The sequence below is a fragment of the Macrotis lagotis genome, chromosome X, assembly GCF_037893015.1.
Source record: "Macrotis lagotis isolate mMagLag1 chromosome X, bilby.v1.9.chrom.fasta, whole genome shotgun sequence".
NCBI classification, from domain to species: Eukaryota; Metazoa; Chordata; class Mammalia; order Peramelemorphia; family Peramelidae; genus Macrotis; species Macrotis lagotis.
The window spans coordinates 464,586,588-464,600,395 of record NC_133666.1 but is presented as its reverse complement, the minus strand read 5'-3'; the positions used below and the strand labels follow the sequence as shown (position 1 = coordinate 464,600,395).

At 34.7% G+C, this 13,808-nt stretch overlaps 1 protein-coding gene across 2 annotated transcripts in view; it reads left to right on the top strand.

The window, feature by feature from the left end:
- LAMA1 (laminin subunit alpha 1) overlaps window positions 1–13,808 on the top strand; it is a 207,847-nt gene that overhangs the window by 127,355 nt on the left and 66,684 nt on the right. For both annotated transcript variants that reach the window (XM_074201152.1, XM_074201153.1), the window contains exons 35-40: window positions 1,667–1,778; window positions 2,238–2,400; window positions 5,837–6,047; window positions 6,456–6,572; window positions 6,654–6,817; window positions 12,646–12,781. In XM_074201152.1, coding sequence (XP_074057253.1) covers window positions 1,667–1,778; window positions 2,238–2,400; window positions 5,837–6,047; window positions 6,456–6,572; window positions 6,654–6,817; window positions 12,646–12,781 — 903 coding nt within the window. The remainder of the gene's footprint in view (window positions 1–1,666; window positions 1,779–2,237; window positions 2,401–5,836; window positions 6,048–6,455; window positions 6,573–6,653; window positions 6,818–12,645; window positions 12,782–13,808) is intronic.

Here is a 13,808-nt window from a genome sequence, read left to right as displayed (position 1 = left end):
ATATAGACAGTGTGGGGGCAATGTGGTTAAAGACTTGTAATCAGTAAGACTTGAATTCAAGGGGCGGCTAGGTGGCGTAGTGGATAGAGCACTGGCCTTGGAGTCAGGAGTACCTGGGTTCAAATGTGGTCTCAGACACTTAATAATTACCTAGCTGTGTGGCCTTGGGCAAGCCACTTAACCCCATTTGCCTTGCAAAAACCTGAAAAAAAAAAAAGACTTGAATTCAAATTCTACCTTAGTTGTATGACCCTCTCTGTGCCTCAGTTTCTTCATCTGTAAAATCAATACCTACCTTCTCAGGATTGTTGTGAAGATCAAATGAATCCATCTATGTTGTAAAGTAATTTGCAAACTTTGAAGCACTATATAAAAGCCAACTTACATTTTAGATTTGACAAATTTCATGACCAGAGATGTTCAACAATCAAGTTAATTAATCTATTAATTAATCTATCTAGCTTCTCCAGTTTCAGTATTTGTAAAATGAGTTCTGTGAAGTTCATTCCAACAATACAAGTAGTGCTTATATGCCTGGAAAACGTATCTTATTTACTCTGTTTCAGTTTTCATTCTCTGTAAATATAGATAAAATAATTTTTGTGTTACCTATTGACTTCCTAGAGTTATGGTGAGAATCAAATTAGATATTGACTAAAAAAATGCTAATCTTTTACCTAGTCTGTGCAAGATGGCACAGTTGATAGAACACCAGCCCGGATGTCAGGAGGATCTGAGTTCAAATTCATCCTCAGACACTTACTAGCAACCCGGATTATCCGCCTTGCATCTAGGACCAACTCCAGTTGTCCTGATTCATATCTGGTCACTGGATCGAGATGGTTCTAGAGAAGAAAGCGAAACTGGTGACTTAGCACAGTATCCCCCTCCTCCACTCAAATCCAATTCATGTGCTTTTTATGGCATCACTTTCCTTCTTCAAGAATGATGGACAAATCATCATTATCATCATCGTTAGGCATTTATTTAATGCTTAATCTATGGTAGGCTATCTTAGGCACTAGAAATACAAGGAATGAAATAACTCCTATTCACAAGGAACTTATTCTCTAATGGGAATAAATATAATGTGGTTAAAATTAAGTTTTTGAAAGGAAGTATACCAAAAGGATCAGGAAAGAGTCATACAGGAAGCAGAATGACACAGAAAGGGATGAATGAAGAAAGGACTAAGGGCTTATTTACAGAATATAGGAGGGGAGAGCATTAAAGGTTAAACTAAGGAGTTCATATTTGTTCCTAGAGGCAATAGGCAGTCACTAGAGATGTATTTAAGAAAAATTATTTGCACAGCATTGTGTGGTATAGACTGAGCATCTTGCATCAGGGAGATCATTTAGGAAGCTGATATAATAACCTAGTTAAGAGATAGTGAGGGCCCAAACTAAGAGAAGAATAAAATTGATCAAATGCAAGAGATGTGAAGGTAGAAATAACAAAATTTGCCAACTAAATGGATAGATGCGGTGAGGAAGAATTTTGGGGTTGGTAATGTTAAAGATACATACCTGGGAGACAAGAAGGGTTGAGGGTACCTTCAATAAAAATAGTGGAATTTGGTGTGATAAATATGAGTTGTTATTTTCATTTTTTTAAATTAAAGCATGCAGATTTATTTTTTAATCTTGATTTTGTTTTTTATCAGCTCACTCAAGTATTAGAGAGTAGTCAGCATTTGAATGTGATTACGGAAAGAATACTAAAGAAGAGTCAAGATTTAACCACATTTATTGAAAAACTGAGGACTAATATAAAAGGTAGTATGCATAATATTTAATTATGAAGATCACACCTGGTATAAAAAAATCTTTTTTATTCTATTTCAGAGTATCTGTGAAAACCAGAAATTTTCACTGAACTTCCAATCTCATTCATATTTTTGACAACAAAAAAAAACTAAGAAAGTTACCTTTTGTTTTATTGACACTACAATTTAGCCAAAATATTAAATCATTTTGAGTCACTTCTCATTTTAGAAATCTAAACTATCAAGTTGTACTTGGTCCTTCTGGGAATATTTTAATTCTACCTATTAAAAAGTTCGGTAGTTGTGTTATACCAAAATGAGGCATTAGGGGGCAAAAGTAAGCTAAACATATTTGAATGAAGAATATGGTTACTAGAAGCAACCAAATCAAATATACAGGTAGTTCCAATGATCTTTCCACATTATTATTGTCAATGAATTATTAACAGTTCAACTATTTTTTTCTTAGTCATTGTTGAAGAAGCAGCAGCCCTAAATGAGACTTGGAATGTCAATCTGCAGTTGTCCAATGCTGCTCTGCAAAATATGCAAGAAGACATTGCATCCATGCTGGAAGTCTTACAGAAAAGAATTCTCATGCAATTACAACAAAATGCTACTACTGAGCTCAAGTAAGTCTCTAAGTATAATTTAATATCCAAGTAATTATATCAACATGAACTCTTACTCTGGATATAAGGAAGGGAAATGTCAAATGAGGAAAAAAGGATAAGAAATTTTCACCAAAAATGAATAAATTGTGACAAGTTCTTGCTTGGAGTAAAATAAAAGTCAGAGAAAATTTGAGTTAGATAAACATGCAAATTAGAAAAAATGCCAATTAAAGCTAAAAGTTTATCACAGCTTATATGCATATCAATAATACATAACTAAAGTATGTATTTGAGTCACATTGACAAAGAATTATATAAATTTTTAATGTGGAAATCATATCAGGTTTTAATGGACTCTTAAAATTAGTTTTAGAGGCAAAAAGCACTAATGTGGCATTAAAAACTATATAATATGCATAGTTGGGACAACCATAATCTAAAGGAATGCTGCCTTCACTGATTCATATCTATACTAGTTAATCCCTTTTTCATCATGGAGATTAGGAGCACAGAAGAGATCTGGACAATCTGTGCAATTTTTTTTTTTTTGGTTTTCCCTTTATACTAGAAACGTCTGAATTATTTTTCTTTTTCTTTTATGGAGTGTTTACAGTACCCTATCAAAATTTGTATTTATTAATTATTTGATGCAAGGCAGATTTTAATGCATTTCTGCTCTTTTTTGTGTCATCTGTTGGTCTTTATCTGTGGCTTCTGCAAAACTACCCAAAATCTCTATTTACAGTAATTTCCCTTGGCAAACAGCAGTATATCAAAATACCAATGGGGTAAGTTGCAATGTGAAAGGAGTAACTGTAAGTTGTTTAATTCTAGATTCTGTGATTTAGTAATTGACAAGTTAGAGTGCAAACAGAAGGGGGCAGCCAGCATAAGTAGAGGATTTACAAATATTCCTTCCAAAGTTCAATTTTAGAAAATTCTAAAGGTGTTCCTGAAGAAGAGAAGACTTTGGAAGGAGACAAATGTTATCTTCAAATTTTTAAAAGATTGTCCTAAGGAAGAAACATTTACTTTGTTCTGAAGGACAGCACTAACTCCAGTAATTGGTATTTGCAGGAAGATAGTTTTGCATTACTCATAAAAACAGACAAACAAAATGTACCCTCTGAACAATTAGAATTATCCTTAATAAATGGGCTGCCTTGTAGGGTAGTGAATTCCCTATGATTGAATATTAAATCAGTTATGGGGGGGGTTGATTGAATTGGTTGACTTATGAGATTCCTCTGAATGTTGAAGTTGTGATGTAGCATGTACTTCATTGTTATGAATTGTTTTTAGTTGATCCATTATCTCCCGAACCATGTCCAGTGTCTCTCCTAAGGTGAGCCCTTAAAAATACTGATTGAATTCAACTGAATTAGCTTGTAGGGAAAAACAAAGACAAAAGTGAATCTGTCCTTACCTTCCAAGAGCTCATTTTTTTCTCCTTGAGACACTTAACATAGATTATAACTTTAGAGCATGTAGGGCATTATAGGTCACCTATTCCAACCCTCTTCCTTTAAAAATGGGAAAATTAGCACTCAGAGAGACTCAATAACTTGGATGTGGTCTCATATATAATAAATAGCAGAGACACAGTTCTGCTCAAGTTATCTTATTTCCAATTCATCTCTTTCTCTATTTCACCTCTCTACTGCCACAAATAAATAATTACAAGATAATTTTGAGAAATAGAGAATATTTATAATTGGGAAGGAAAACAGGTAGACTTCAGAAAGAGAGAGCAACTTAAGAGACAATAAGAATTTTTTAAGGCTTCAGGTGAGAAAAGAATGCATTCTGGGTGTGGGGCTTCTAAAGTATGAGGGTAAGAAATGGAATGTTGAGTTCTGTCAAGAGTTAAGTTTAATAGCTAAGGAAACCACTAGTACTACCTTCAACCTATTTGACAGGAAAGTTCTAGAACTAGAGATTTTCATGGTCACCCTTGTGATTATGTTTCCACCCAAATGAGTTATGCTGAGAAAGTATCAAGCTTTTCATGATTATCAAAGAATGAATGACTTTTAATCCCTCATTTCTTCTTCGCTCTCTGGAGGTAGCACCGACTTTACCTGTTTCATTGATTTGTTAAAATGAAATTGTTCCAAGTCCTACTTTTGGAAAATCCTATCTCATAATTTTTTTTATATTTCATAGAGCTCCAGTCATGTAACCTTAGCATAATGGAAAAAGGTACCCACAAAGTCAATGAACATGTCTTACCACAAATTATATTTTGTTTTATGCAATCAATAAAATCACACAATTCATCCAAAGTAATAATACATGGTAAAATATTGCAGTCACACAATCTCTCCTAGATCCTGGAGGTCCATCGATAGTTTACAAACTATTCTGAAAACAAGAACAGTAGAGAAAGCAGTTTAATTCTATAGGATATTTTTTCCTGTAATGGGCAAAGAAATGCAGATAGTACAGGTCAGCTCCCAAATGTTCATCTCAAACATACAATAAGACTGGTCCCTAAATGAAGATTCATGGACTCCAGATACAAGTGTCTCAGAGTAAAGCACAGAACTTCCAAAGATTATTATTTTTACTAGCTCAACTGACTTCTCCCTGATTGGAACCTCCAACTTTATAACTAGACTATTGCAGAACAAGGTGAGTGGACACAGGGGCAAGTCAGGAAGAAGCAGCATTGTCTTTTATTCCTCTGTTCTTTTGAACCTCCATTCCTGTGTTTTACTTCCTCCCTACACCTAGTCTTCCTTGTATCAGACCCACTGAGGTATAGAGAAAAAGCATTTTAGGAAGAACATCCAGAGGGGTACAACCAGGATGGTGTAGGAACTAGAAATCTTACCAGATAAAGATTACTTGAGAGAATTTGAGGTGATTAGCTTAGAGAAGACTTGTGAGGTCATTGTTCTTCACTTTTGATATTCAAGGAAGCTGGCCACTCATGATTTCTTATTTGAAAAATAGAACCCCATAGCATTCAAATGCCATAACTTGTTCAGCTATTCTCTTAATTGATGGCTGTCCCTTCAATGTTCAATTCTTTGCTTCTATAAAATATTTTTGTACATGTGGGTTTCCCCCTTTTTTGTGATCTCTTTGAGATATATCATCCAGTAATAATGTTGCTGGATCAAAGGGTAATACACAGTTTTATTACCCTTTAAGCATAACTCCGAAATGCTCTCCAGAATGGTTGGATGCATTCACAATTCCACCAATAGTGCATGTAGTGACCCAGTTTTCCAACATCCTCTCCAATATTGATCATTTTTTCTTTTTTTTTTTTTACTTTTTAGCCAATCTGATAGGTGTGTGGTAATAGATATCATTTTTGCAAACTAACATCAAGAAAAATTCAATAACATTTTTGTGATTTATTTCTAGACCTGATTTATTTGTATGGACAGACCTTTATCAATGTAACCAATAACTGAACATTTGTACCATTCACATTTATCAGAGCTGCCAAGAATTTATTGTCACAAATTCAGAAGAATTACCAGAAACCACAGCAAGATCTGAAGGAACTGAAAGAGAAAGCAAATAAACACTTTTTGGAGTACAGTAAGAAGCTACAGGAAGCACAAGCTTTAGTAAATGAAGCAGATGCCAAAACCAAAGAGACCAACCGTCTCTTGCTTATTATCACTACTAATTTAGAAGAAATAAATGTAAGTATGATCAAGTTGTTAAAAACAGAGAACCTACTATAAAATTAAATTGAGAATTTCTAAATCTAAAAATAAACCTCTTTGTATTGCTCAAATATAACATTAGTGTCCATACCTCATTTGTTTAGTATACCAGTATGGAATGTGTGTTATTATTTATGTCCTACAAAGCAGTCAGATGCCACTAATAAAATTAGTTATGAATCTTGAAATTAAAAGAATCTAACCTACACAAACCCCTCAGATTTAAATGAAGACATACACACATATCCAAATATAATTAAATATCATCTATATTTAACTAGTATTAAATAAATATAATAAATGTAGAATAGTAATCTTAAGTAAACATATATAGGAAAAAGTGGTTTTATGAAGTTTTCTACTGACGGAGCATTTCTTTTAAAGGATAAAAAAATACATGCTTTGGAAAATCAAAATTTATCATCTACATTAATTGAGAAAGGAAAAGGACTCATAGCAGTTGTTTCTGCACTTGCAAAGGATGCCAAAAATGCTACAGAAGTAAGTGCATATGGGAATACACTGGTATAGATATTTATGCATACATATATGCACAATAACAATATTTATTTATCTGTATAGAAGTTAGAGCTTCATCGTGATGAACTGATTTTGTGGAGTGCCAAAATCAGACACCATGTGGATGAATTAGTCATGCAGATGTCTGAGAGAAAAGCCCTTGAACTTGTCTATAGGGCAGAGGATCATGCAGCTGAGCTGATGAGACTGGCAGATGTGCTAGACAGGTAAGTCTATAGGAAAATAAGAATTAGACATGCTATTGCTTAATTCTTAATTGCTAGGTTTGGCTTTCTTTTATTATTTGTACAAAATTTGGAGAGACATAATAATATGTAAGTGTGGAACATGCTCAAGGTTTATGCTCCCACATCTTACCTGCACAGAATGTTAGGGTCTTTAGAGCCTCAGGATATTGTGTGTCTTGCTAAAGTTTCTTGTGGACCCTTAGTAGCTATGAAGTATCTTTCTGACACTATTGCCTAAGAGAATCTCCACTGGTATGCTTTAACCAACCTCTCTAATGATTATTAATTGATATCAATTAGTCAGTCATACCTAATCCCTTATACAGGTATATTTTCCTTTTGTTTCTTTTTTTTTTTTTGAGGCAATAAGGGTTAAGTCTTGTCAGGTTCATACATCTAGTAAGTGTCTAAGGACAGATTTGAACTCAGGTCCTCCTCACTCCAGATTCGGTGTTCTATTCACTAAGTCACCTACCTGTCCCAGAAAGTATATTTTCTAAAGTAATGAAGTAAGAACAATTGGTGCAAAACATACTTCCAGGGGTGGCTAGGTGGTGCAGTGAATAGAGCACCGGCCCTGGAGTCAGGCGTACCTGAGTTCAAATCCAGCTTCAAACACTTAATAATTACCTAGCTGTGTGGCCTTGGGCAAGCCACTTAACTCCATTGCCTTGCAAAAAAACTAAAAAAAGAAAAAAACATACCTCCAAATGTGTATGACACATTTTCCAACCATTTGGAACATAGAGTTCACAAAGAAATTAATTCATGCTTAGAAAGAACATTTTGTCAAAGGGGGGCAATTATAGGTCCAGAAAGTCTTTTTTGCTAAAGTCCTTGGGATGTTCCTTTTAGATGGAATAAATTATCTGCTGAACTCCTGGAGTCTTGAATCTGCCTCTTCTCATCATGTCTAGTTTGTCCTCCTTTCCAGGTATAGACACTACCTCCAGCCAGGGCCCTCTCAGAGACTCTGCTAGGTTTCCACGTTTAAAAAAAATCCAAATCCTCAGACCCTGAATCTTCTCTAGTTAACAAAGTCTTCCTCCTAACAAAATATCGAGGAGGAAGCTAAGATGCTCTTCTCCCTGCTCGTGCTTGCATCCCCATTTCCAAATTACTGGCTTATTTATGCAAACACAATAATGTATGACTCAACCAATTCAGTTAGACTTCCCATGAAACACCACTCTAATTCATCAAATGCCTTTCATTGACATTTAAATTGAACAAGGACTTTTTATATATTGCTAGGTAGAGTGTTTGTTCTAGAAACTTGAAGACTGGAATTCAAATCTGACCTTAAACATTCATTAGCTGTGTAAGTCTGGACCTGTGTGACACTTAACTCCAGTTTTTTCCAGTTGTAAAATGGAAATAATAGTAATGCCTGTGTGCGAAAGTTGTTGGAAGGATCAAATAAAATTATATTTATGAAGCATTTAACCTAATGCTTGGCACAAAGTAAACATTGATTAAATAGTAGCTATTACTATTTTTATTTGCTATAAGTACTATTATTTTTTCAATTAGTATTATACATAGTCAGCCAGCCTTGGCTGGCTAATTTAACAGAGATCTAAGCTTTGTCCATATCTAAATGTACAACTGAGATGTGCTCTCACCTGGACAAAGTATTGTGGTTTTAGCTTCTTGTTTTTTACTTTAAAGTGAGGTAGGGTAATTATCTAGGCTAGCCACCCCTCCACCTTAGATTAGAAATGTGGTATCTCCTACTAGTTCTTATTGATCTTTACCATCATTACAAGTTATTTATAATGAATTTCAGCAAATAGTTAATAAGATCTTGAAGATATGACCCTCCTGCATCAAGTCCACAAGCAATAATAGCTGGCATTTATCTAATACTTTAAGGTCTGTAATGCATTTTACAAATCTTATTTCAGTTTATCTTCATAACTATCTTATATGGTAGGTGCTGTTATTTCCTCCATTTTACAGTTGGAGAAATTGAGATTGAGTGAGGTAAAGTGACTTGACCAGGGTCATATGGCAATAAAGTATCTGATGTCAAATTTGAACCCCAGTCTTCCTGATTCTAGGTTCAGTGTTTTGACCACAATACCACCTAGTGGCCCTAAATTATTTTTACAGTTTCACCCTTGTGGGTTCAGCACTTTTTGAAGTTTTTGGGGAGGATATGAAAGAAATGAAATACATAGTCTTATAGTTATGTAGTAGACCCACATGATAATTTCTTTGGAGTACTCAGTCTACCAAAATATCAACCCAATTTGCTGTTACTTAGTATTCTGCTGTTTTTCTTAAATGCTTTCTGAATTTTTGTTTGCCCCTAAAAAAATGTTAATAGCCCTGAAACATAAATCTCACTAGTTGTTTATGCCAAAGTACAATTTCCTTTCTTTACAGAAAGGAAACTAGAGCTTATCTCAATATTGGGCAAGAAATTTAAAGTTTATTGTAAGAAAAGAAGAGGTACCAACAAGCCAGGGAAGGGGCACATAAAGGAGATATGTGGGTCCCTAGAATAGACTTCATCTACCTGGAAATTTTGAATAGAGCCAGCTTAATAGTCATTCTTCTTGTTGACACAAGATTTACATACATAAAATAGTTAAGGAATGGCATAATTGTGGAGAATATCAAATCACTTATTTATTTGTATGATACAAAATACAGAATCAGTGGACAAAATTAGAATTTTGTGCTACATTATTTCCTCATTGTTTTCATTTATCCTTAAAAGAAGAGGAAAATGCAAAGGCAATCTTACTGCATTTGCAGCCAGGTTATAGCCTTGATTACTTAATTTATGAATTGTAAAGGAAATTGAACTCAAAATACAAATGATTACCATCTTGCACCTATAAATCATTGAATTTTACCAGCCAAATGGTTGCTGATAACAAATGCTGATGTTCTTTGGGGGATGACTGGCCTCAATAACCTTGGAAAGAAAATGAAGTGATTTACTCTGCAGGGCTAGGGGATGTGTCAATTGTCAGATTTCATTTTCTAGATAGACAGTGGTATGAAATTATACTATCTACCAATTGAAAAGTTCATAAATGAATTGTTACCTACTAAAAATGAATTCCAACTAATTGAAATATCAACTGATAAGCCAGAAAATATCTCAAGTGAATCATAACAAATTAGGACATGCCTGTTGAATGAGAAGCTACCTTATATGTGCTTAGCAGTTTTTTGAAAATGCATGAGCTAGATAGAGAATATAGAATGGACAGTAAAATCAATGTCCTTATGCAGGATGTATTTCTCCTTCTCACACACACACCACTCCTTACTCATTTATATGCTAAAGGCTTAGAACATGATAATGAAAAATAGAGGTTCAATTGTACACCCTAACAGCAACATGGGGGTGATGATCAACTGTGATGGACTTGCTTATTCTATCAGTGCGGCAATCAAGGACAATTTTGGATTCTCTGTGATGGAGAATACCTTCTGCATCCAGAGAAAGAATTGTGGGGTTTAAAGACCATAGACTTTTTCCTTCAATTTGGGGGAAAAAATGTTATCTTATTATGTAATTTTCCTATTTCTTATACTCTATTTTTCTTCCTTAAGGATACGATTTCTCGCTCATCACATTCAACTTAGATCAATGTATACCATGGAAACAATGTAAAGATTAACAGACTGCCTTCGGGGGGTGGGGCAGAGGGAAGCAAGAATGGGAGGAATTGTAAAATTCAAATAAAATCTTTCTTAAAGAAAAAAATAGGGGTTCATAAAGTGGAGAGTATTGGGTAGGAGAAGGAAGAATTGTGATAGAACAATAGACCCCCAATCCCTTGGATGAAAGAAAACAAAAATCAATCATGGCAAAACACCAGGGATTATAAGCATTAAGGAACCTACCCTTCCCTCTCATCCAGCTCTTATTTAAGTTTAAAAGAGAGAATGATAATACTTGGAAAACTAATTTTGAAAATGTGTGTTGTTGTTGTTCAGTTGTTTCATATTCTCCATGACCCCATTTGGAGTTTTTTCTTCACAGAGATGTTAGAGTAGTTTACCATTTCTATCTCCAGCTTATTTTACAGACAAGGAATCTGAGACTCAAGACTTGCCCAGGTCATACACCTAGTAGGTATCTGAGGCCAGATTTCAATTTAGGCCTTTCTGACAACAGATCTGGTGCTCTATCCACTGGGTCATCTTGTTGCCCCAAAAAAGTGTTATCACAGACTTTAAAATAAAGTCAACAAGCAATTTTAAGAGTCTATCAAGCACTTTGTAAGCACTGGGGATAGTTACAAAGGAGAGCAGAAATAGTCTCTGCCCTCAAACTTACAGGCTAAAGGGAAGGGGGGGAGAAAACTTGTAAATGACTGTACAAACTAGATATATGTGAATTAAATTGGATTTAATTACAGAGGGAATCCACTAGTATTAAGGGGTGATAGAAAAGACTTCTTATAAAGGTAAGATTTTAGCTGAGACTTGAAAGAAGCTGGAAAGAAAAAAATGACGAGGAAGAGAATTCCGGGCAAGAGATGTTGCCATTATGAATTCATGGAGTCAGGCGATGGAACACCTTGTGTAAGGAACAGCAAGGATGTCGGTGTCATTGGATCATAAGTTATATAGAGGATGGAGTAAGGTGTAAGAAGAATGGAAAGATAAAGAGGGGTTGGGTTGTGAAACAATGCCAAAAAGAGAATCTTCTATTTAATCCTAAAGGATAGGGAGCCATTGGCTGTTTATTGAATAGTGAAGTGATGTCGTCAGACCTACAATTTAGGAAAATTATTTTGGTAGCTTAAGGGAGAACAGAGTAGAAAGAAAAGAGACTTGAGGCAGGGAGATCGATCAGATGATTATTAAAATAGTCCAGAAAGGGGTTGATGGAAGTAGCTAGGTTGCACAGAACCGACCTGTAGTAGGGAAGACATCTTCCAGAAATAAAATCTGGCCTCAGACCCTTACTAGCTGGGTCCCTATTATCTTCAGTTTCTTCATCTGTGAAGTGAACTGGAAATGGTAAGTCACTCCAGTATTTTTGCCAAGGAAACACTAAAAGGTGTCATAAGGAGTCGAAGATGACTGAAACAACTGAACATCAAATGATGTGACAAGGGACAGATCAGGGTGGTGGTAATGTCAGAGGGGGGAAGGAACACATACAAGAGATATATACAGTAGAATTGACAGGACATTCAACAGAAGAAAGAAAGAGAAGTCAAGGATGACATTTAGTTTGTGAGCCTGGATGTTTAGATTGATGGCAGTACTCTCATCATTAATAGAATAGTTAGGAAGAAAAAAGAATTTGGAGGGGTGGGCATAATTAAGTTTTGGAGGTGTTGAGTCTACAGAATATCCAATTCCAGATGTTCAACAAGAGTGTGAAGATGTGAGATTTGACGTCCCAACAAAAGTTAGGGCTAGAGAGAAATTTAAGGATCTCTGGTACAGAGAGGCTAATTGAATATATTGAAATTAATTCAAGACAAAATGAAATAAGATAGAGGGGAAAAAAGAACAGGGCTCAGGATAAAGTTTTACGGATGGTGGAGTTTCCTGGATGAAGATTCAACAAAGGAAATTGTGGTCAGACAGGTAAGAGAACTAGGAAAGAACAGTGTCTAGAAAATCTAGAAAGGAGGGATTATCTTGGAAAAGGTGATTAACAGTGTCAAAGGCTTCAGAGAACCCAAGAAGGCTTAAGATTGAGAAAACATCATTCCAGTTGGCAATTAAGAAGCATTTATTTATTATTTCTATGAGAAAATTTTGTGAGCGAAGTTTATTTGTTTAATATATAGTGTTTTCTAATTTTGTTACCTCTACAGGGGTCTTACAGATGTAAGAGATGTTTCTCTCAATGCAACAAATGCTGTCCATGCCCATTCCAGAATCCAAAGCTTGATAGAAGATGCAGAGAAATTGGCAGTGGAAGCTCTCAGGAAATCAAAAATTACAAACTTGGTAAGGAAGAAGGGGATTTTAAAGTTGCAAGTAGTTTAGAACCTTCTCAAAAACATTCCATGGAATATAGAATCATTGGACTAAGAACCTCAAATTTTGTCTTAGCAACAGTACATCTTAAAGATTCTGTAGATTTAGATCATCATGAAACATTTTTAATTAACTATATTTAAATTATATTTATTAAAATAACAAGAATGATTAGGGAAATAATGATATAGCCAGCATTCATAAAGCACTTTAAATTATGTAATTTCATTTTACAGTATAATTAACCCCATTTTAAAAATGAGCAAACTGAGACTAAGAACAGTTAAGTGACTTACAGAGTTATGAAGATAATAAATATCTAAATCAAATCTCCCTGAGCTCAGATTTAAAGTTCTAGTTACTATATCCCCTAACTGCCTACAAAGATAGAAGCCCTTCTATAAACTCTTCTATTTTCTTTCCTATAATATGACTATTATTTCAGGTAACATTCAAATCTTTTCTAATTTCTCTTCATGAACTTTTAAAAGCACTCCCCTTAAATTCTTACTTTTGGGGTAAAGTATACTTTTATTGGTCCTGATAAATGTGAGCAGGTGATGTAGTGCATCTGCCCTGAAGGCAAGAAAACCTGAGTTCAAATCTACCTCAGGATTTGAACAAATTACTAGCTCTGTGGCTCTGAGCAAGTCTCTTAACCTCAGTTTTCTCATCTGTTAAATGAGTTGGAGAAGAAAATGACTAACCATTCCAGTATCTTTGCCAAGAAAAACATAAATGAGGTCACAAAGAATAGGACACAATTGAGCAACAACAATAATAAATCTCCCCAAAATATCATATCTATTCAAATTTAAACTGTTTAGAATTATATTTATGTAAAATATAGTTCCAGCCCAATGGAAATATGCCATACAAATTCAAATAATGTGACCCCTTCAGGGTATGCATTATTTATACTAATCAACACTAGATTTAAGCCAGAGTAAAAAGCCTGGTACATACCCTCATAAGTTATGTGAATTTGGGCATGCCA